The sequence below is a fragment of the Caretta caretta genome, chromosome 1 (assembly GCF_965140235.1).
Source record: "Caretta caretta isolate rCarCar2 chromosome 1, rCarCar1.hap1, whole genome shotgun sequence".
NCBI lineage: Eukaryota > Metazoa > Chordata > Testudines > Cheloniidae > Caretta > Caretta caretta.
Genome location: NC_134206.1, coordinates 326,770,199 through 326,791,273, shown reverse-complemented (window position 1 = coordinate 326,791,273; position 21,075 = coordinate 326,770,199). Strand labels below are relative to the sequence as shown.

The 21,075-nt window shown below is 45.2% G+C and overlaps 1 protein-coding gene across 3 annotated transcripts in view; it reads left to right on the top strand.

The window, feature by feature from the left end:
- PRKAR2B (protein kinase cAMP-dependent type II regulatory subunit beta) overlaps positions 1 to 21,075 on the top strand; it is a 158,193-nt gene that overhangs the window by 35,998 nt on the left and 101,120 nt on the right. For all 3 annotated transcript variants that reach the window (XM_048836343.2, XM_048836340.2, XM_048836342.2), the window contains exon 2: positions 250 to 285. In XM_048836343.2, coding sequence (XP_048692300.1) covers positions 250 to 285 — 36 coding nt within the window. The remainder of the gene's footprint in view (positions 1 to 249; positions 286 to 21,075) is intronic.

Below are 21,075 nucleotides of genomic sequence, written 5' to 3'. Positions count from 1 at the left end.
GCTTAAAAAGAGAGTGAAAATGTTTTTTTTAATCTTAATTTCTTTAAATATCAGTGATAATTGACCATAACACCCATTGCGACTTTGGGTTCACATATTTAGACTGAGGACAACTAGCATGTTTCTCTAAAAATCTACAGCGAATTGTTCAACAAAATGATGCTATTTTTATATAGTGTTATTTTTTAAAGTTCTGTCTTTAAACTATTAATAAAATAATCTAATTATGTCTTTCTATTTTTCTTTCAGCTCCAGCGATAAACCGGTTCATTAGACGGGCATCAGGTAGGTTTGGTAAAGTTGCATGTTTTCATTGGCCTGTAGAACTATTGAAACATGATGATGATTATGGCTATTATGTTAAGTATGCTGTAACATTAATAATATGTGTTCACAGATAACTAACTTAAGTTTCTCTAAGTTAGTTATTTGGTTTGCTGAAAAAAAATACTGTATGTAGAATGACTGTTGTTAAGACTTCAGGCATCCTGCAATTCCAGGGTCATGGAATTTGCCATCGAATTCTCCCATTGTTACAGAATTGGTCAAGAATCTAAGCTTACTTTTTTTTTTTTAAAGAATGTTTCTGGTGGCGATGGGTGCAAAGAAAATATCAAAGGATTGTAAACCAATGTTGTTGTGCCAAGTTGGCCTGAGTTCTGAGATGCAATATTGTCAAGCCTAAGCATTCAGAAATCATGAGTTGGCCCCACAGAAATGATTAAATTAAAAAAAACCCTAACTTTTGGGTTATTTTTATTTGTTGTCTGGGTTTGTAGCCTTTGGGTTTCCTGTTTTCAAATGTTTCTCCACAGCCATGAAGGTGAGAAACTTAGCTTTCATTTAAAAAAAAAAAATGAATTGACAAGCTGATGCTTTAAGAAAATCTCCAGTTAGGAAACCTATAAAGTTGTGAGCTGGCAACACTGGAGAGGTGAACTAGCTCCATTAATCTCAGTGAGTTAAATTTGAAACCTAAAGAAAACAATACTGACACTTTCAGCTGTGAACTATTTTACTGTTGATCATTTTAACCAAAACAGATAGTGTGCTTATCCCACACTCCCAAACTGACACCCATGCTCCCTATCCTGCTTCCAAAACCGCTAGGTTCTTCCCTGCAACTTCTGCTATGCTGTGGTGGTCAGCACAGAAGTATTTGCCATATTGAAAACTGAAAATGTGGGAACAGCATAACATAAATGCAAAGTCCCTTACATGTATGTTTGCAGGGCTGGTGCCTGTGGTAAGTGACACACACATTAAAGAAGGATAATGCATCACAATACCTAGTTTATGTTTGCATTTGTAGTTTTAATTACATGATAATATTTCATGTACTGCAATATTGTATATTTTATCAAGCTAATGAACCATTAGCAAACAGGAGCATTCACTAAAAGCGAGGAAAGATATTTTTGGTGCTACCTTTAGTGTGTGATGGTTGGCAAGGTTATACTGTACCTTTTTTTATCAATAGTTGACTTCTTAATGAATGAAAGCTGACTAGCAAAGGAATGACAGCTTTGTATTTTAATAGATGGGTTCAATTCAGTAGAAAAAAGTGAGTTAATATTGTAGAGGGAAAAATCAGCAATTACTTTTATATTATAACATTTGGAGGAAAACAATGGTTCGGGACACTTTTTTTCTGCATGCCTATGTCTGAAAAACAACACTTCAAAAAAAAACAGACCAACTCTTGTGGGCCATTAATGCATAGTGTGCTTTTGTCTATTATAAAGAGAGAAAATGGAGTTGTGTCATTTAGAAAAGTGATAACTGACAAAAACAGCTTTTTCTCATTAAACAAATGTGACATTTAGTGCACTTGCATAGAAGCCTATTCACGTATTAGACTGTAATGACTTCACGGGGCCCAGAATGGTCTACTGTGTTAATGATGTTTGCATTAACTGTCTCTAATATGATCCTGGGAGTTTTGACTAGGTAAGGAGTTGAGAAAAGAACCGGAAGTCTTCAAGAAAATTAGGCCCATTTAAAAAAAAAAAAAAAAAGAAAGCACTAGTAACAATCCCTGTTACACCCCTATGTGGTTATTTTACAGTAACATACAGAACATACCTACAATTTGCAGGACGAGCCTTATTATAATAATCATGGAGTAGTTATTTTTAAAACAAAAAAGTCATGGTGATATTTCTTATTTTTATTCTTAAATGCTCACTGGTGATGGAACTGGTATAGCATATTTTTAAACAGTTTATTTGTAAAATATAAGGAGACATTGTAAGAAGGCTGTTGCTGACATCCATACACTTTACAAAGACATTTTAAAATAAGTGGAGTAATCTTGAAATCCATTTTTTTTTTGTTGAGACACCTTTTGGTATACTGTGATATTCAAGATGCTTTTGCAGATGGAAAAGCCAGTTGTTAATATTCTACCTGCTGCAACTTCATAGAATTCAATAATTTTAAGTTGATTCATACTTTTAGGAAATGCTAGCCTGCCCAAGTGGGAAAAAATAATTATTTTTTAAAATATGGATTCCAATCACCTTGAGACATACTTTACCAGGACTAACTAATTTTAAGGTTCTGAACTCTGCAGGGTTAGTGACTTTTAAGTAAGTGCCACAGAAAGAAATCTATTATCAGGCTTCTATTACTGCTTTTCAAAGCCTGGTACTCACCACTACAATGGACAAGTTGTTTGTGATGTTTCTATCATAATTATGAGATATTCCTTGCTATTTTAGTAGACTGCATAAGTTTTAGTTCCTTTGCTTAGCAGAGCTAGAAATTAAACAGCCAGAGATTAATTGTTGAAGCACCTGCTGATAACAATATAAGGCATTTATTATTTAATAGCTGTTCCATTAGCATACTGTGAATGTACTAATATGCTATCAGTGTTCCATTTGTTCATGGAGGGCAAGTATATAGGGGAAACAGGAAGATGTAATTGTTCCTAAATTTTAATACTTAAAACTCAGTGAGGTAAATAACATATCTCTGTGCATGCGCACGTGCACACAGTGTGTATATAAATGTGATATAGTGGAATGCTAGCATGGCCTGGTTTAGTTATGTTGCACAATGATGTACAGTCTAAAACCTGCTTTAGGTTGTTCATAACTTTCTTGGCCTGGAATTTTCTATTCTTGGTCTCTGCCAGAAAGTGGATTATTTTAAGATTCAAGAGGAAAGTGATTTAGCTGCCTTTTTTGAACAGGTGGAGAGTGAAAAATACATGTTTCCCATTCCTACAAATTCTTCTTGACTTCTTACAAAATGGCCCCACATCTGGAACATTTGGTTGGTGCTTAGGTACTGATCAAGAATGGACCCTCTTGTGCTGTGCACTGTATAAACAAAGTAACAGACAGCCCTGGCCTTGAAGAGCTAACAGTCTAGACAAGACGGACAGGGTAGGGGGAAAGGATAGAGCATATGTAAGCGGGGGAATAGTTCCGCTATTGTGGGGAACTTTTCTGGCTTCTGTACTACCCTGGTGAAGTGGGCTAGCGAAAGGATCTGAGTCCTCGCTCCCACTTCCTTTACCCAGTGGCCTCCCTGCCCTGGAGGACTCCCCTTCCACTCTCCTGTCTGGCAGAGTCCGCGTAACCCAAACAAGGCTCAGCCCAGGATTCCTGGGGGGCTCGACCCCCAACCCTGCTGGGGTCACCTAGGACAGGGGCTAGAGTGTCCCCTCTCCGGGGTACTCTCTCTGCACTAGGCACTTCTCTGACCCACTGACCATTACATACAATTTAAAGTAAATGCAAGTTATTTAATCAACAATTAATTTTAAAAAGAATAAGGAAAAATGGGAAACGTTAAAGGAAACACATCAGCCCGCTCTGTGGCAGGGAACATCACAAACAGCATCTCTGGAATGTCAGGGCAGTTCACAGTCTGTTCCTTGTAAGTCCCAGGCCTTCTTCTCAGGCCCCGGCTGTGCTGTAGGGATGCTGTGGGTTGGACACTTGCTCTGGTGGTGGCCACACACTCTCAGGCTCTAAGTGGTAGGACCCTTCTTCCCAATGTTGCCCCGCCCTGTCGGGGTTACGATCCAAGCCTGGTCTGCAGAGCCTCTTGGCTGAGGCGTCTCCCTGTGCTGGGCCCGCTGCCCAGGGTCCTCCTCGCTCTCCCCAGCTGCTCACCGCACCCAGCTCCAGACTGCTCCTGCTCCAGCCCCAGCTCCACCACTCTGTCTCTGCACTGCTGCTGCTCTGCCTCCAGCTCCCTGGGCTGCTTCTTTGGCCCCTCTGGCTCTGGTTGCTACAGCTCTGCTCCCAGGACAGGTCTGCTCTGCAGGCTGCTTCTGTGACTCTGCTCCCAGCACTGACCTGCTTCCTGGGCTGCTTTTCTTGCCCCTCTGGCTCTGGTTGCTGCAGCTCTGCTCCCAGGGTAAGTCTGCTCTCTCTGGACTGTGCCTCTAGCTTTGGGGCTGCAGCTCTGCTCCCAGGACAGAGTCTGTTCTCTCTGGGCTGCTTTTCTGGTCCCTCTGGATCTGGCACAGCTCTGCTCCCCAGCTCAGCTTGGGCCCCTCTTTTCTCCTCAGCTCAGCCCCACTCTGTCTGACCCAGGCAAATCCAGCTCACAGGGAGGACGGGACCTCCCTGGCCTCCTGACTCCCTGATTAGCCTGCCCGCCCTGTCATTCAGGCTGACCTGGAGCATTGGCCTCTTCCCATTGTTCCTGGGGACTATCAGTCTCAGGGTCCTGATTTCCCATAAACCCTTCCCCTTTTAGTACTGGGAGCTAGCCAACCAAAACCCCCCCACTGAATGTTAGTAAGGGGGCAACAGTCCCCTTACACATACAAGCAGAGTGAGCAGTTTGATAGCAGTAAACATCATGCTACTGCCACAGTTTTAAAAAAAATTAATTGAATGGGGTTTTGTTAGGAGGAAATTAGAAGACAAAGATGAGGGAGCGGGGAATACTGAAAAAGACAAGGAAGGATTGAAGAGGGAGAAAGGGAGCAGGCAAGGAAGGGGAAATGAGGCTGTGAGGAAGGGAGCTAGAGCAGGGGTTCTCAGACTTTTGTACTCGTGACCTAGGGTGACTAGACAGCAAATGTGAAAAATTGGGACGGGGGTGGGGGGTAATAAGAGCCTACATAAGAAAAAGACCCAAAAATTGGGACTGTCCCCATAAAATCGGGACATCTGGTCACCCTATCATGACCCCTTTCACACAGCAAGCCTCTGAGTGTGACCCCGCTTATACATTAAAAACACTTTTTATATATTTAACACCATTATGAATGCTGGAGGCAAAGCGGGGTTTGGGGTGGAGGCTGACAGCTCACAACCCCCCATGTAATAACCTCGTGACCCCATGAGGGGTCCCGACCCCCAGTTTGAGAACCCCTGAGCTAGAGGAAGTTGGAGTAGTCAGCCAATCAGCAAGGGGAGAGACTATCCAGAGCGAAAACTGTAGAAAGCTATTTGATAGTGTCATCAGTGTCTGTCTGTCCCGACTGCAAAAGCTCTGAGGCTGCTTGCATGTTTGCTCCTGCCGCCTTCAATTTCATTGGTGCCTGGAGTTGGGTCTTACTCAGAATTTTTCTTTGCCAAACCCAAGTGACTTGTGAAGTGGGACGTGCAGTATGAGTCCAATGACCCTGAGGGGAGTCATCCCTGCACAGTTGTGGTCTAGGCTGCTGGGAAGAGGGGTAGTCCTTTTCTTGCCCCGTATCCCCTCAATGCTTCTGTGCCTGCTGAGGTTAATTCTGTGTCTGCTCTTGTAAGCTTCAATGTCTTTGGACCCTGGGATTGGCTTCTCTTAGGAGATTTGAAATGTGAAATTCAGCGTGGAAATAGGCCTCATTGAGGAGCAACAGCTTTCCTTGTTATGGAGGTTTTGATTCATCTGGGTAGGAAACCTGGGATTGGAAGGGCTTCTGCAGGCCTTGTAAGATCTTGTGTATACCTCAGCAGATGCCTCAGGCTCTTGTGCTTCAGCAACTTGGAAAGCTAGATTAATAGGTCATCTGTTGCTCTTATGTAACACATTTTTAATTCAGAAGTTGTAAAATAGGAAAATACTGTAAAATGAACATGAACTACAGAGCTGTCAAAGTTAGGTGACTTGCAGTGCTAGCAGGAAGCTTGTTCTTTAAGATGACATATACCTGTAAGGGTATCTCACTCTGGCAGTCTCTGAGGCTCTATAAAGAAGAAAATAGGACAGCTGGACATGATATAAATGTATATGGCACCTCAATGTGTCACTTGGACTGGGACTAATTGAAGTTGAAATACTAGAAAAGGAAAACCATGCTTTCACAATGCTTTACTGAAAAGAAGCAGTTCTTTTGGAAAGTGCCTGTTTTATTCATCTAGTAATTACTTTACTGGCCTGTATCCTGCTTAGTCATTTACATATGATGGTGAAATACATATTTAAAGTGTTTTTTGCTATTAAGGTAAAAAAATATGAAACCATTTTCGTTTAAAATTTGCAAAAATGAGTTGATAGTGATTATTTTCTCATTTTACTGAATTGAAAATCAGTTTTAAAAAAACTAAACACATCAAAGTAGTTCAATTTGTATTAAGATAATAGAATTAATGTTACATTGGCAAGGTAGTTCTCAGCATTTTAATGATGTGATAGTGTTTATATGTATTGCTGCTAGTTTTCCTTCAATGATTTCCATGATAAGTGTGCCAGGTATCCTAAGAGGCAATGAAGAATTCTTACTGAATTTAGTCTACTTGGAGAAACATGATCTTAATCGAGGAAGATTTAATATAATTCATTCCTTCATGGAACTGGACAGAAGATTTAAGTTCGGAACAATACAAGTGGTATTAACAGTAGTTGCAGTGTTAAACACAAGTGAATAATGGTGAAAACTGATACTGGAAACCAACAATGGAATATGTTATTGGGGAAGAGAAGAAACCTTTGAACTCACGGAAAGTTGAAATATTCTCTGTGATGACAGCCTGTTGGAATTAGCTCCACTTATGCAGGCGGAGCACTCACTTCTTATGCTAGTTTCAAAACAGAGAAAGAAAAGAGGATAATTGAAATGGTCATGTATTTTCATTAAAGGCAGAAGATGAAAATGTATTGGAACAGTTGATGAATTAATATTGGCATACTAAAGTATCTGTACACACCATGCCTAGAGCGCAGGTAAAAGGAAGAACTATTGTATATTAAGCAAATCAAATGGTGATGTCTGGGGATGGGAGAGTGAGGAGTTTATTAATGGGCCTGTGATGCTAATCTACTTATTTCAGGGGAATCATCGGATTCTTCAGGGTCTGAATTTTGTGTACCTTGGTATTTTAACATGAGAATTCATGTCCTAACTCAAAGATGTCTGGGTTCATCCATGCCTCTCATATGCCTTTAGACACTACCTGGCTTAAATGCCCAATTCTTCACAATTTTATTGTTAAAGAGAGATCGAGAGAGAGAGAATGAACCATTCAATTAACACACACAATTATTTCATTCAGAAAACTATTAAACCCTACGGGCTTGTCTACACTGAAAATGCTGCAGTGGCACAGCTGCACCTCTGTAGTGCTTCAGTGAAGACTCTACCAACAGGAGAGGTTCTCCCATCGGCATAGGTACTCCACCTCCCCGAGATCATAGAATCATAGAATATAAGGGTTGGAAGGGACCCCAGAAGGTCATCTAGTCCAACCCCCTGCTCGAAGCAGGACCAATTCCCAGTTAAATCATCCCAGCCAGGGCTTTGTCAAGCCTGACCTTAAAAACCTCTAAGGAAGGAGATTCTACCACCTCCCTAGGTAACGCATTCCAGTGTTTCACCACCCTCTTAGTGAAAAAGTTTTTCCTAATATCCAATCTAAACCTCCCCCACTGCAGCTTGAGACCATTACTCCTCGTTCTGTCATCTGATACCATTGAGAACAGTCTAGAGCCATCCTCTTTGGAACCCCCTTTCAGGTAGTTGAAAGCAGCTATCAAATCCCCCCTCATTCTTCTCTTCTGCAGGCTAAACAATCCCAGCTCCCTCAGCCTCTCCTCATAACTCATGTGTTCCAGACCCCTAATCATTTTTGTTGCCCTTCGCTGGACTCTCTCCAATTTATCCACATCCTTCTTGAAGTGTGGGGCCGAAAACTGGACACAGTACTCCAGATGAGGCCTCACCAATGTCGAATAGAGGGGAACAATCACGTCCCTCGATCTGCTCGCTATGCCCCTACTTATACATCCCAAAATGCCATTGGCCTTCTTGGCAACAAGGGCACACTGCTGACTCATATCCAGCTTCTCGTCCACTGTCACCCCTAGGTCCTTTTCCGCAGAACTGCTGCCTAGCCATTCGGTCCCTAGTCTGTAGCTGTGCATTGGGTTCTTCCGTCCTAAGTGCAGGACCCTGCACTTATCCTTATTGAACCTCATCAGATTTCTTTTGGCCCAATCCGTCTAGGTCTTTCTGTATCCTATCCCTCCCCTCCAGCGTATCTACCACTCCTCCCAGTTTAGTATCATCCGCAAATTTGCTGAGAGTGCAATCCACACCATCCTCCAGATCATTTATGAAGATATTGAACAAAACCGGCCCCAGGACCGACCCTTGGGGCACTCCACTTGATACCGGCTGCCAACTAGACATGGAGCCATTGATCACTACCCGTTGAGCCCGACAATCTAGCCAGCTTTCTACCCACCTTGTAGTGCATTCATCCAGCCCATACTTCCTTAACTTGCTGACAAGAATACTGTGGGAGACCGTGTCAAAAGCTTTGCTAAAGTCAAGAAACAATACATCCACTGCTTTCCCTTCATCCACAGAACCAGTAATCTCATCATAGAAGGCGATTAGATTAGTCAGGCATGACCTTCCCTTGGTGAATCCATGCTGGCTGTTCCTGATCACTTTCCTCTCATGCAAGTGCTTCAGGATTGATTCTTTGAGGACCTGCTCCATGATTTTTCCAGGGACTGAAGTGAGGCTGACTGGCCTGTAGTTCCCAGGATCCTCCTTCTTCCCTTTTTTAAAGATTGGCACTACATTAGCCTTTTTCCAGTCATCCGGGACTTCCCCGGTTCGCCACGAGTTTTCAAAGATAATGGCCAATGGCTCTGCAATCACAGCCGCCAGTTCCTTCAGCACTCTCGCTGAAGATGTGGTAGCTAGGTCAACGGGAGAATTCTTAGTGCTGCCTACATCGGGGGTTAGGTCATTTTCACTGCGTCGCTCAGTGGTGTGGATTTTTCACACCCCTGAAGGATGTAGTTATACCAACCTAATTTCCTACTGTAGATCAGGCCTCAGTTTGCAAAGTCAAGCACTTAACTGTTACGGATAACTGCACTTGCAGGTGCCTTGCAACCTTAGCTTTAGTCCCTGGTGCATATGCATGATACAGTCTTTACTTAAATGATCAAAATTATTTTTTCCACAGTATTCTGTCTCATTCAGTGTACTGGATAGATAGAGATCAGTCTGTGAGGCAACTGTTCAAAATTCTGGATGAATCGGTATCCCGCCCACCTCTATCTAAAATAAGAGAAGAACATAATTTAGCATTTTAGGTAGTCACCTTTCTAGTCTTGACACCTGAAACGGAACCTGACAGATCAATTCTTTAATCAATTTTGACAATTTCCCACTTCAGTAAGGGATTTGAACAGTTTTGATAAACCAGTTTGACAATCTGTTGATATAAATTTGAATCAAACTTCAACAAAATAAATGCAGGATAGGCAGAGAAGGCTAGTTCCATAACTAATGAGTTAATAAATTCCATTAAGCAAGATCAGAGCTAACAGCTTTCGAGACAAGACTTTAAGACAAATTTTTGAAATTAATAATAAATATGGTTGGTATTTATCTATAAGCATTAGTTTGTAAATGTGAGAGTATTAGTATAACATCCAACAACTGTACTAAGATCTCCTTAGTGGATACTGTAGAAGATTTTCCCTCGGAGGGAGGGATAGCTCAGTGGTTTGAGCATTGGCCTGCTAAACCCAGGGTTGTGAGTTCAATCCTTGAGGGGGCCATTTAGGGATCTGGGGCAAAAATTGGGGATTGGTCCTGCTTTGAGCAGGGGGTTGGACTAGATGACCTCCTGAGGTCCCTTCCAACCCTGATATTCTATGATTCTATGATTTTAATGCATGCTAAATTGTAGTGGATAGAACACATGACATTATTTTTCTCTGATATATTCTTAGTTCTCTCAGTCTAACTGTGCAATTTTCCATATTGGCAACCAATCAGTTTGCTTCCATTACATTTAACACCAGGCCATCTCTCTATGACAGAGACTCATTGGTGGCAACAGTTACCGTTTTCTTAACAGGCAACTTATGTCTCAGCCTGGGCAAACTCACTACACTGAATACATTATTTTCATGGTACTTATCCATGAAGCGTATCATGTGAGGTCCCTACTGAAAGCTTGTAACTTAATGACACTCATGAGCACTGTGAGATGTGTACGGGTACTAGTTAAGGAATAATGTACTATACTGAAAATTATACTCTTACGGTCACCATGAAAGACCAACTGTAAACATCAAAATTAATTGGAAGTGTAAAGGAATGATCTGACATCGAGGGGATCACCCTGTCTGTGAATAAAGATAGAAGACCAATTCAGTATATTGCAGGGTCAAGAAAGACATTCTGGGTCCATTCACTGAGGAGACATCTTGTTGAGAGGGGTTGTTTCATGAAAGATTGGATCCTGGTTCCTGGGAAGCCAGCCAGCTCTGCAACAGACTGAACGTTGTGGGGGTGGAAAACGTACTTCATTAGTTAGGAAAGATAGCTATTAATAAGTGTAGGAACTAGTTCGTGTTTTATATTGTAACCATTTTTTTCCATCACTCTCTCTTGTTGCTAGTGAAATCTCTATTCTTTCTTAGAGAAACCTTCTTTTGTTTTATTGTAAGTTCTCAGATGTGATTTGAACTGGTAAACTGGGATACACTGCTCCTTTGGCAGCAGAGGATCTGGGATTTCTGAGTAACCAGTGTCAAGGGCTGGATATCACGGGGGGAAAGTTTGAAGGGGACTTGGACTGGGGTGAACCTTTTTAGCCTGCAAGGCAAAGACTGGTCTGGCATAGCCCAGAGGAGATTGCTTGGGTGGCTGAGGCTGGTGGTGTTAGGGAGCTAACCTTCAGCTGCCAGAGGCAAGATTCCATCTTACTAGAAGCAAGAGGTAACGAGGTGACTCACAGTGCTTGAGTCACACTCTTGTACACCTAGCAACCATTAGCATATACTACTTTCCTCCTCAGATCCACCTTAGGATCCACCACTAACTGGCAATATACCAGAGAACACAATAGCATTGCAGCACAGAATACAGAGGTGCTCAAAGAAGCTACCATTCTAGGAAATATCCTTTAAATCCATTTATGCACGTGCTTGTATTTTATCATTTGAGGCTAATGAAACAAAATAGTTAATATGGATTAAATAAAGTTTGTATGTATAGCATTTTCTTATGTAGACTGTATTTTAAAAACATTGAGGAGCAGATGGCTATTATCAGTTCTTGTTAAATATTTCTGATTTGCTTCCTCTAATTTATTTAAGCATCTGTAACTACTACGGTCTTAATCTCAATTTTTTTACTAACTTATTCTTTCACAAATATAGTTAATACTTTCCCCTTGATAACTAATTAGGGGGAAACTATTATCTCTATTATAGTTACAGAATAAATGAACCACCTCTTGTAAGCCTGTTTGTAACATCAATTTTGCCAGAGCGGATCGATTTGGTCTGCAGTGTCACCTGGTGTGATTTTTATGCTTTGGGGAAATTCCATAAATGAGGCATCTCACTCTTTGAGCACTTTCTCTTTATTGTTGAACAGTATAACTCAAATGGGTTGGCCCTTAAACTTCAAATTTAAATTCAAATTTGGTTTACGAGACTGGACTTAGCAAATACTGATGTCTTTGAGTATTTCTGGGTAGGGGATGGGATATTAAGTTATTTAATGTCATTCCTGCATACATTTTGAACACCATGTGCTAGTTCACTTGCATTTTAGGAAATGTACAGTGGCTTGATGTTTGCTTCCTAAACACTATGTCAGTTCCATATGCCTTATGGGAAGCATGAAGCCTTGAGCTACATATTCCTTAAATTGCGCAGTGGTTTTATTAAATAACTGTCGTCTCTGTGACAGAGTGCAACTCACCATGCTAACGCCTCCTGCTGGCTGTCCCGGGATTAGCTTTGCTAATCAATGCGCCTTCTTCTGGTGATGTCTCGCTGCCATCACTTCTGCTACTGGACCCATGTCGTTCCAAAGACAACAGCATCTGCTCCCCCCTTTCCGGGGGAATGTACCGCAATCTAACGGTCCAGCCACTTCCTCAGTGGCGAGTGGGGGACCCAGGCTGGCCCACTACTCCGAAGTTAGCCATGAGTCACCTGTAATATCTGACCAATCCCCAAAATTGCATAACTTGTTTTTTAGTTGTGGGTATTGGGTAGTTGGCCAAAGCTTGTACTTTTGTCCTGGTTACATGTCTTGCTATTCCCGAATCTGCATTTAGCTGGGTTGGCAGTCAGGCTGGCTTTGATGATCGATTTTAATACCTTATGTGGCTGTCACAATCTGGGCTATATAGTATATCGTCTAGATAAGCTGTGGTGTAGAGTCTATGTGGAAGTAGCACCCAATCCACTGGTCTCTGAAAGATTGCAGCCACCCCATGAAGTCTGAATGTCATGATCAGAAAACGGTAGAGTCCAAAGGGCATGGCAAAGGCCACCTTTTCCCTGGACTCTGGAGTCAGCTGGAGCTGCCAGTTGCCTTCTGTTAGGTCATTTGTGCACAGGTATGTGGCTACCCCGAGTCATTCCAGTAGCTCGTCCACCTGTGGCATGGGGTATGGATCAAACTTGGAGATTTTTGGTGGTGACCTTCTGGAATTCAATGGAAAACCTCATTGTGCCATTAGGCTTTAGGACGAGAACTATGGGGCTCCGCCATTCACTGTGGGATTCCTCTACTATGCCCAAATCTAGCATTGCATGAAGCACTTGACGATGTCCCATATCATCTTGGGGGGCTGATGGTCCTCCCTCACCATCTGTCCAGGATCGGTCTCAATGCATTGATATGTCAGGTGGGTAAACCCAGGAAGGGCAGAGAATACCTGAGGGAATGCTTGTACCGGCTGATCCATCTGGGCTTTTTGTTCAGCCCCAAGCACCTCCCCCAATTTTACAGCATTATCAGCTTCTGTTGTCAGAATCTTGGGTCCTAGTTCAGGGTCAGTGGCAATGGGGATGATAAGGAAGGCTTCCCTGTCACACCAGGCCTTTAGTAGGTTGACATGGTAGATTGGGGTGTCCTTTTTCTTTTTCCTGGATGTTGTATCTCATAGTTGACTGGGCCTACGAGTTGCAACACCTTGAAAGACTCCTGCCATTTGGCCAGTAGCTTGGACTCTGTGCTCGGCAACTGCAGAAGGACTCAGTCCCCTGGCTTGAACTCTTGTAACCGGGCTGTGCGTCACTGCCTAACATTGTTGGGCCTCCTGTAGGTTTGCGTGGGCAAAGGCCCCCAACCTTTTAAGCCGTTGCACAACTGAAGGCCATATGGGACTAGGTTTTCTGCTCATGGTCCCTGGCTTTTCCAGGACTCTTGTAATAAGTCAAGACTTCCCCGGGAGTGTTGGCCATATAACAGCTCGAAGGGGGAGAAACCTGTGGATGCTTGGGGAACCTCCTGATTAGCAAATGGTAGTGGAGGCAACAATTGATCCCAGTGTTTGGGGTTAGTGGAGGAAAACTTCTTCAACATCCCCTTAAGGGTCTTATTAAAACGTTCCAGTAAGCTGTCAGTCTGTGTATGTTAGACCAAAGTTTTTAACTTGCCTATATTAAGGAGACTACATGAGTCCTGCATCAGGTTGGATGTAAAGTGAGGTCCCTGGTTGGTCAAGATTTCCTGTGTCAGGCTTACCCTGGCAAAGAGTTTCATTAACTCACTTGCTAATATGCTTGCGTTGATAGAGCACAAGGGAATGTCTTCTGGGTGACATGTCACATAATCCACTATTACCAATATGTAGTGGTGGCCTGATGATCTCTTTTCTAAGGGGCCATCTAGATCTAACCCTATCCTCCTCTCAAAGGGGGTTTCTCTTGGGGGCAGTGGGACAAGAGGTACCCATTTTGACACCCCCCCCCAGCCTCAGAGTTGGCAGTCCGGGCAAGATGCACAGTAGTCTGCAACATCCCGGAACACCCCACCCAAACCATGAGGTGTTCAACTGTTTTCTCCTGCCCTAGATGCCCTGATCAGGTAACCTCATGGGCCAAGTGGGGAGTACCTCTTGCCTATACATTTTGAGGACCAGCAGTTGGGCCCTAGTTTCCCCCAGTCTGTCTTGCTTTCTCCATTAAGTAAACCTGTTCTCCCTGTAATTTGAAACATGGCCATTGTTTCTCTCTGTGGGGGGTCTATGACTTTCCCCATTTACTATGGCTAATTGATCATAGATGCAGGAAAGGGTTGGATATGCTGCTTGTTCCCGCACAAAGCTGGTGCCTCAGGCTAGGGTCTATCTGCATGGTCATTATAGGTCTTAGCTTTGGGCTGAGGACTTGGTTGGGATGAGGGTTGGGTCCTTTGGTTTTATGGTCCCTGTCCAGGATTGTCAAGTTCACTCACCCCCACCCACGTAGGGTCTATGGTGGAGTGACTCTGGTCCGGCAGTTATGCATTTGATTATTTCACCAGAACCTCACTGACGCACTCCCAGTCTCTGCCTAGAATAACTGGTCAGGCCAATGCGGATGCTGTGCCCACCTATATAGTCACTGAATGTCCCCACACCATCAGTTGTACTTGTTGTGAAGGGTAGTGCCTTATGTCCCCACGGACACACTGGAGGAGGATCCATTCCTCCAATGTCCTTCTCTGGGTCTACAAGTTGCTGGCAGATCAGGGTCTGGTTATATCCTTAGTCCACCAACCTTACTACTTTCTTACCCTCCACCTATACAGGACTACTTGGAATTCTTCTTATGGGGTCTAGATTCTGCGGGCCACACTCGCCCATAGTCACATTCCATATAGGGGCAGTCTCTACAGAAGTGGCCCACCAGTCCACAGGAGAAGCACTTCCCAACTGATGGTTCAGCTGTCAGGTGGTGGCGTAGCCCACCATTACCCTGTCTATCTGGTTTATCTGGGGTCATGTGGGAGGTACTATTGTGGGAGACTGGGGGTCCTTTATGTGTGGTAGAGGGTTCTGCCAACCTGCCCTCCTTTCTTTTTGTTCTGGATTGTGGGACTTAGCTTCTTCTTGGCAATTGGGGGTCCTTTTGAGACCCCATCAGGCCTCATATGCTGCATCACTGGTTCTCAGCGAATCTCTGTCTCTCTGAGTCCAACCTCCAGATGTCTCAGGGGATTGTAGGCAGCGTGGTAGTTTTCCATAAGGCCTACGGCATCCTTCATGGTCTCAGGTCAATGTCTTAACACTCAGGCCCATCCTCCTGCCAGTAAGATCTGTAAGAACTGCTCTACGAGCTCTGCCACCTGTGCCCCTGTTCAGGAGTCTCGCTTCAACCACTTCCAGTAGTAATCTCTCAACTTCTGGGCTACTGTTTGTGGGTGTGCCCCTGAAGGGTATGCCTCTTCCCGGAACTGCTGCCAGTAAGTCTCCTTAGTGATGTCCAGGTAGTCCAGGATTGCCTTGTTTACCTTTGCATAGTCCCTGGACGATGCTGAGTCGAGTTCCCGGTAGGCGGTTTGGGCTGGTCCTGCCAGGTGAAGCGCCACTAGCACAGCCCAGTGTTTCGGAGGCGTTGCATTAGGGGGGCCAGGGTTGGTGTTCGCCTCTCCCCCCGGTCACCTTTTGAGGTTGGAGTGCAGACAGCATTTGTTGCACTGAATTCTGTTGCACTGAATTCTGTTGCTGCTCCTGCTGGTGTATGGCTAATTCCTCTAATTTCCTGTTGTTGCTGCAGCTGCTGCTGTTATTGCTGTAGGGTGGCCTGCTGCTGATCCATTTCTAGATCCATTAGTCAGGATGGACTTTATAACCCTGGGCCTCCTCTTGATGTTTTTTTTCCCCTTCACTGCTCAGCAGGGCTGACCGAATGTTACAAGTGATGGAGAATGCGGGCAGAGTCCTTAGTGGTTCCTACCTCAGGGGGTGGGGAAATCTGACCATGCCCCGTTAGCTACAGTGGCTGGTCACAACCTGGACCCCACTTCCCCACTACTTGCAGCGGGGTGGTTCTGCCCTTGTGGGCCTCCTTAAGTCTCTCCAACTGAGGGATCAAAATGAAAGTCACAAACCCTCACGCATTCAGGGATACTCCTTCCCTGCAATGCCAGAAAAGGAGGTGGGGGTGGATTGGTGAATCTATAGTGCGGCCAACGATCCAGCCCCAGTGTAGTGGGTTTGGAGACGTCACTCTGGCTGGGTCTCTGAGACAGGCTCAGCCTGTCTGTCTTACTCTGGGAATCTGCTGTACTCTCAGGATCAGGGTGAAAGTTTCCTGCCTAGTAGTTCGCTCCACAGCTTCAGGAGTCACTCCTGCAGTCTGCTGCTTAGGGCAATCCTGCACTTCTTCCCCTGCTGACTTCAGCTTCCTCTTTTTTAAAGGCTGCCTCCCTAACATGCATGATTTACAGGGCTGGAGGGGGATGGGGCTAGCCCTGCTGCAGGGCCTCTCTGGCCCCTTTCTTGTTCGTGTGGGGTGTATACAGTGGTGAGCTGGAGCGGGTTCGCACCGGTTCGCTGGAACTGGTTGTTAAATTTAGAAGCCCTTTTAGAACTGGTTGTCCCTCGCAGGACAACCGGTTCTAAAAGGGCTTCTAAATTTAACTGGCCAAAAGTGGCACCTTAGGTGCTGACTCCGTGGGTGCTCCAGGGGTGGAGCACCCACGGGGAAAATTTGGTGGGTGCAGAGCACCTACTGGCAGCTCCCCACCCGGCCCCAGCTCACCTCACCTCCACTCCGCCTCCTTCCCTGAAAGCACCGCCCTGCTCTGCTTCTTTGCCCCCCGCTCCCTGGTTTCCCGTGAATCAGCTGTTTGCGTGGGAAGCCTGGGAGGGCTGAGAAGCAAGCGGCGGCTTCGTGCTCAGGCCCAGGGAGGTGGAGCGGAGGTGAGCTGGGGTGGGGGCGTGCGAGGAGGGCTGCCCGTGCCACAGCAGGTAACCTGGGGGGTGCGCAGGGAAACCGCTCCGTGTCCCAGCTCGCCTCCACGGGCCTGAGTGTGAAGCCACCACTTGCTTCTCAGCCCTCCCAGGCTTCCAGCACGAATAGCTGATTCGCGGGAAGCCGGGGTGTGTGTGTGTGTCAGAGAAGCAGAGCGGGGCGGCGTGTTCAGGGGAGGAGGCGGAGGCAGCGTGGAAGTGAGCTGGGGCCGGGTGCAGGGCGGGGAGCTACCAGTGAGTGTTCTGCACCCACCAAATTTTCCCCGTGCGTGCTCCAGCCCTGGAGCACCCACGGAGTTGGTGCCTAAGGCGCCACTTTTGATGTGATCAGTGGTGGGAGCGGCCGCTCCCCCGCTAGCTACACTACCCTGCCCCTAGGAGCCAGAGGGACATGCTGGATGCTTCCTGGGAGCCGCCCCAGGTAAGCACCGCCGGGACTCCCCACCTCGCCCCCCGGCAGGTGCCTTTGGCTCTTAGGAGCGGGGCGGGGTGGGCACCCACTACAGTGGCCCACGAGACCCTCCTGCCCGGTTCTGGGAGCAGTCAGGGGACAGGGGTGGATGGGGCAGGGGTCCTGGGGGTGTGTGTGTCAAGGAACGCGGCGGATTGGATGGGGCAGGAGACCCGGGGGGGGCGGGGGCGGGCCACGACCCCCTCGTGGGGTGAGGAGGGAACTGGTTGTTAAGATTTTGGCAGCTCATCACTGGATGTATACACCCTGTCACAGAGGGAATAACAGCAATTATTAAGTGATCCATCCCCTGTCCAGTCCCAGCTTCTGGCAGTCAGAGCATGGGATTACGTCCCTGACTGTCATGGCTAATAGACATTGATAGACCTATCCTCTATGAACTTATCTAATTATTTTTCTGAACCCAGTTATACTATTGACCTTCATAACATTCCCCTGGCAATAGTTCCACAGGGTAACTCAACACAGGTGCGTTGTGTAAAGAAGTACTTTGTTTTGTTTGTTTTGAACCTGCTGCCTATTAATTTCATCAGGTGACCCCTGTTTTTTTGTGTTACATGAAGGGCTAAATAACACTTCTTTATTCACTTTCTCCACACCATAATTTTATAGACCTCTATTATATCCCCCCCCTTAGTCGTCTCTTTTCTATATTGAACAGTCCCAATCTTTTCAATCGCTCCTCATATGAAAGCTGTTCCATACCTGTAATCAGTTCTCTGTACTTTTTCCAATTCTAATGCATCTTTTTTGAGATGGGGCAACCAGAACTGCAAGCATTATTCAAGGTGTGGGCGTACCATGAATTTATATAATGGTGTTATGATATTTTCTGTCTTACATATCTCTTTCCTAATGCTTCCTAACAGAATGTTAGCTTTTTTGACTGCTGCTGCCTAGCAAGGAGGAGGAAAGGGGCAGGAAATGTGGTGGGGAGCTCCAGCCATGCTGTGAGTCAGGACTTGTTCAAGACACTGCGCAGTCTTGCCTATCCCACCAGGCAAGCACAGATGATCTGATGGAGGGGAAGGAACCTTGGGTAAGTATGTACGTGCATTTTCCCTACAATATTTAAATTTAAAGATAGCTCCTGGCTCATCCCTATGTTAACAAGAGAAAGTATCAACTTTTCATTGTTTTATTCATATGAGAAGAGGTCAAGGTGCAACAGCAAGAGGTAGAGTTGGCATCTGCTTTTCATTCCCTGTTGGGTTAGGTAGGGAATGGCCATGCAGAGCTCTTTGTTTACGTGAATAGGGATGTCCCTTTTATCTTCCTGAGAAATCTCAGTGAAACTGTCATGGAGATATTCTGCAGTCCTCTCCAGTAGGCTTCTAGGGATGACTGCCCTATTTCTTTGTTTGTGTCAAGACACTTTCCTATGCCACTCTGCAATGATTTCAGCTGGCACCATTGCAGGAAACAGGCTAGTGGCATATGGGCCCAGGCAGTTTCAGGATCCCTGTAACAAATGTGTTCTCTGTGCCTTTGGGTAAGTCTACATTCAACTAAGAACCTGCAGCTAGCCCATGCCAGCTGACGGGCTTATGGGGTTCGGATTGCAGGGCTGTTTAAATGCAGTATAGACTTCTGGACTCAGTCTGGAGCCCAGCCTCTAGAACTCTGCAAGTTGGGAGGGTCCCAGAGCTCAGACTGCAGCCCAAGCCAGAATGTCTACACCGCAATTAAACGGCTCCACAGCCCAAGCCCCACAAGCCCAAGTCAGCTGGCATGGGCTAGCCACAGGCCTCTAATTGCAGTTTTGACATACTCTCAGTAATCACTAGGAGTGAGATATCAGCTAAAATCACTACTGCCTGTGGAAAACAGTGCCAAGATACAGTTCCATTACCTACAGCTGTACCAATGGAAACAGAGACTGACATGGTATAGCTTTATGCAACAGAACAGCCTTCCTCACCCCAGTGGGCCATAATCTCCATCGCAGGGGCTGGAGGAGCAGTGCTATGCTGAGGCATTCCAAAACTGAAGTGTCTATAAGCATTTCTTATTATGGGAATAAGGTGGAGGGAGTTTTGGAAACTTATCTTTCTCTTTCTATTGTGACTCTAAATCCAGTGGCACATCTGTCTGTTTTTACCAGCAGCTTCTGCCATGGCGGCCTTGAAGGGTATCTCCTCCACACTCACAGAACACCTGGCTCTGAGGAGGAGGAGGAGGAGAAAGAAGAGGAATAGGGAGGATGTGTTCTGCAAGATCCTGCAAGTCACTGCTGCATTGAACCATGAATGAAGGCCTGGAGGGCTAGTATGACCGACAGCATGGAAAAAACCCAGAAGTCCAAGCAGTGCAAGGAGCAGCAGATGCACCAGGATATAATGGGTCTTTTTAGGTAGCAAACCCAAATGCTGCAGACCCTGGTTGACGTACAGGTTCAAAAATCCCAGACTCTCGACCCTTTGCCGTCCTTGGTGAACTCCATGGACGCTATTCCCTACAGCCCCCAACATAAACTCATAGATTCAACGTACCATGTGGCATCACATATATCTGAGCAGTGAAAACCACGGATGGTGTATGTGTAGACACAGAGGACTACATTTGTGCACATTGGACTCTTTCCAGTTCTGAAGTTTCACCCTGTCAATTTGTTAAAAATGTGTATAATGTTGCCTGTGGTTTTTCTGCGCATTGATTTTCTGCACTGTTTCCCACTCATAAAATTTCTGCTTTTAGAGAATCAAATTATCTTTATTAGTTCATAATAAATATTGCAGAATGCATAGCTGTTGTCAAAGCAAATGGTACTTGTAAGTGTACAGCAAGTGGCACAGAGTTCATAGCTTCAGGAAAATACCCAGTCATATTTATAAATGTACAGAAAATACTACACAATTCTTAGCAACACTTGGCAAGAGAACTTTCCATCTGAGAACACTACTGTGGCTGATAGTTAAAAGTGCTCTTTCAAAGCATCCCTCAATTGCATAGCTCTACATTAGGCTCTTGTAGTAGCCCTTGTGTCTGGCGGTTCAAAGTCAGTAGACAGCCACTCCACCCTCCTCCCTGGTGGCAGCTTTCCCCCCTTTGTCTTACATATATTATGCAGGACACTACAGGCAGCTGTAGCCACTAGGATCTTTTTTTTTCCCCCACTGAGATCCAGTCTTGTGAGTAACTACCACAAACATCCCTTCAATGTACCAAAAACCACATTCAAACAGTCATTCTGCACCTGCTGAGCTGGTAGTTGAATTTTTCCTTGGTGCTGTCCAGGTGGCTGGTGTACAGCTTCATGAGCCAGGGGAACAAGGGTGAGCTTGGATCCCCCAGAATCACTATTAGCATTTCAACATTGCCAGTGATGATACACCTTTCAGGAAAGAATGTCCCTGCTTGCTGCTTTCTGGACAGTCCTGTGTTCTTAAAGGTGTGAGATTTGATATTGGTGAAACGTTCCCCGTGATCCACTAGCACTTGCTTAACTATGGATAAAGTAGCCCTTTC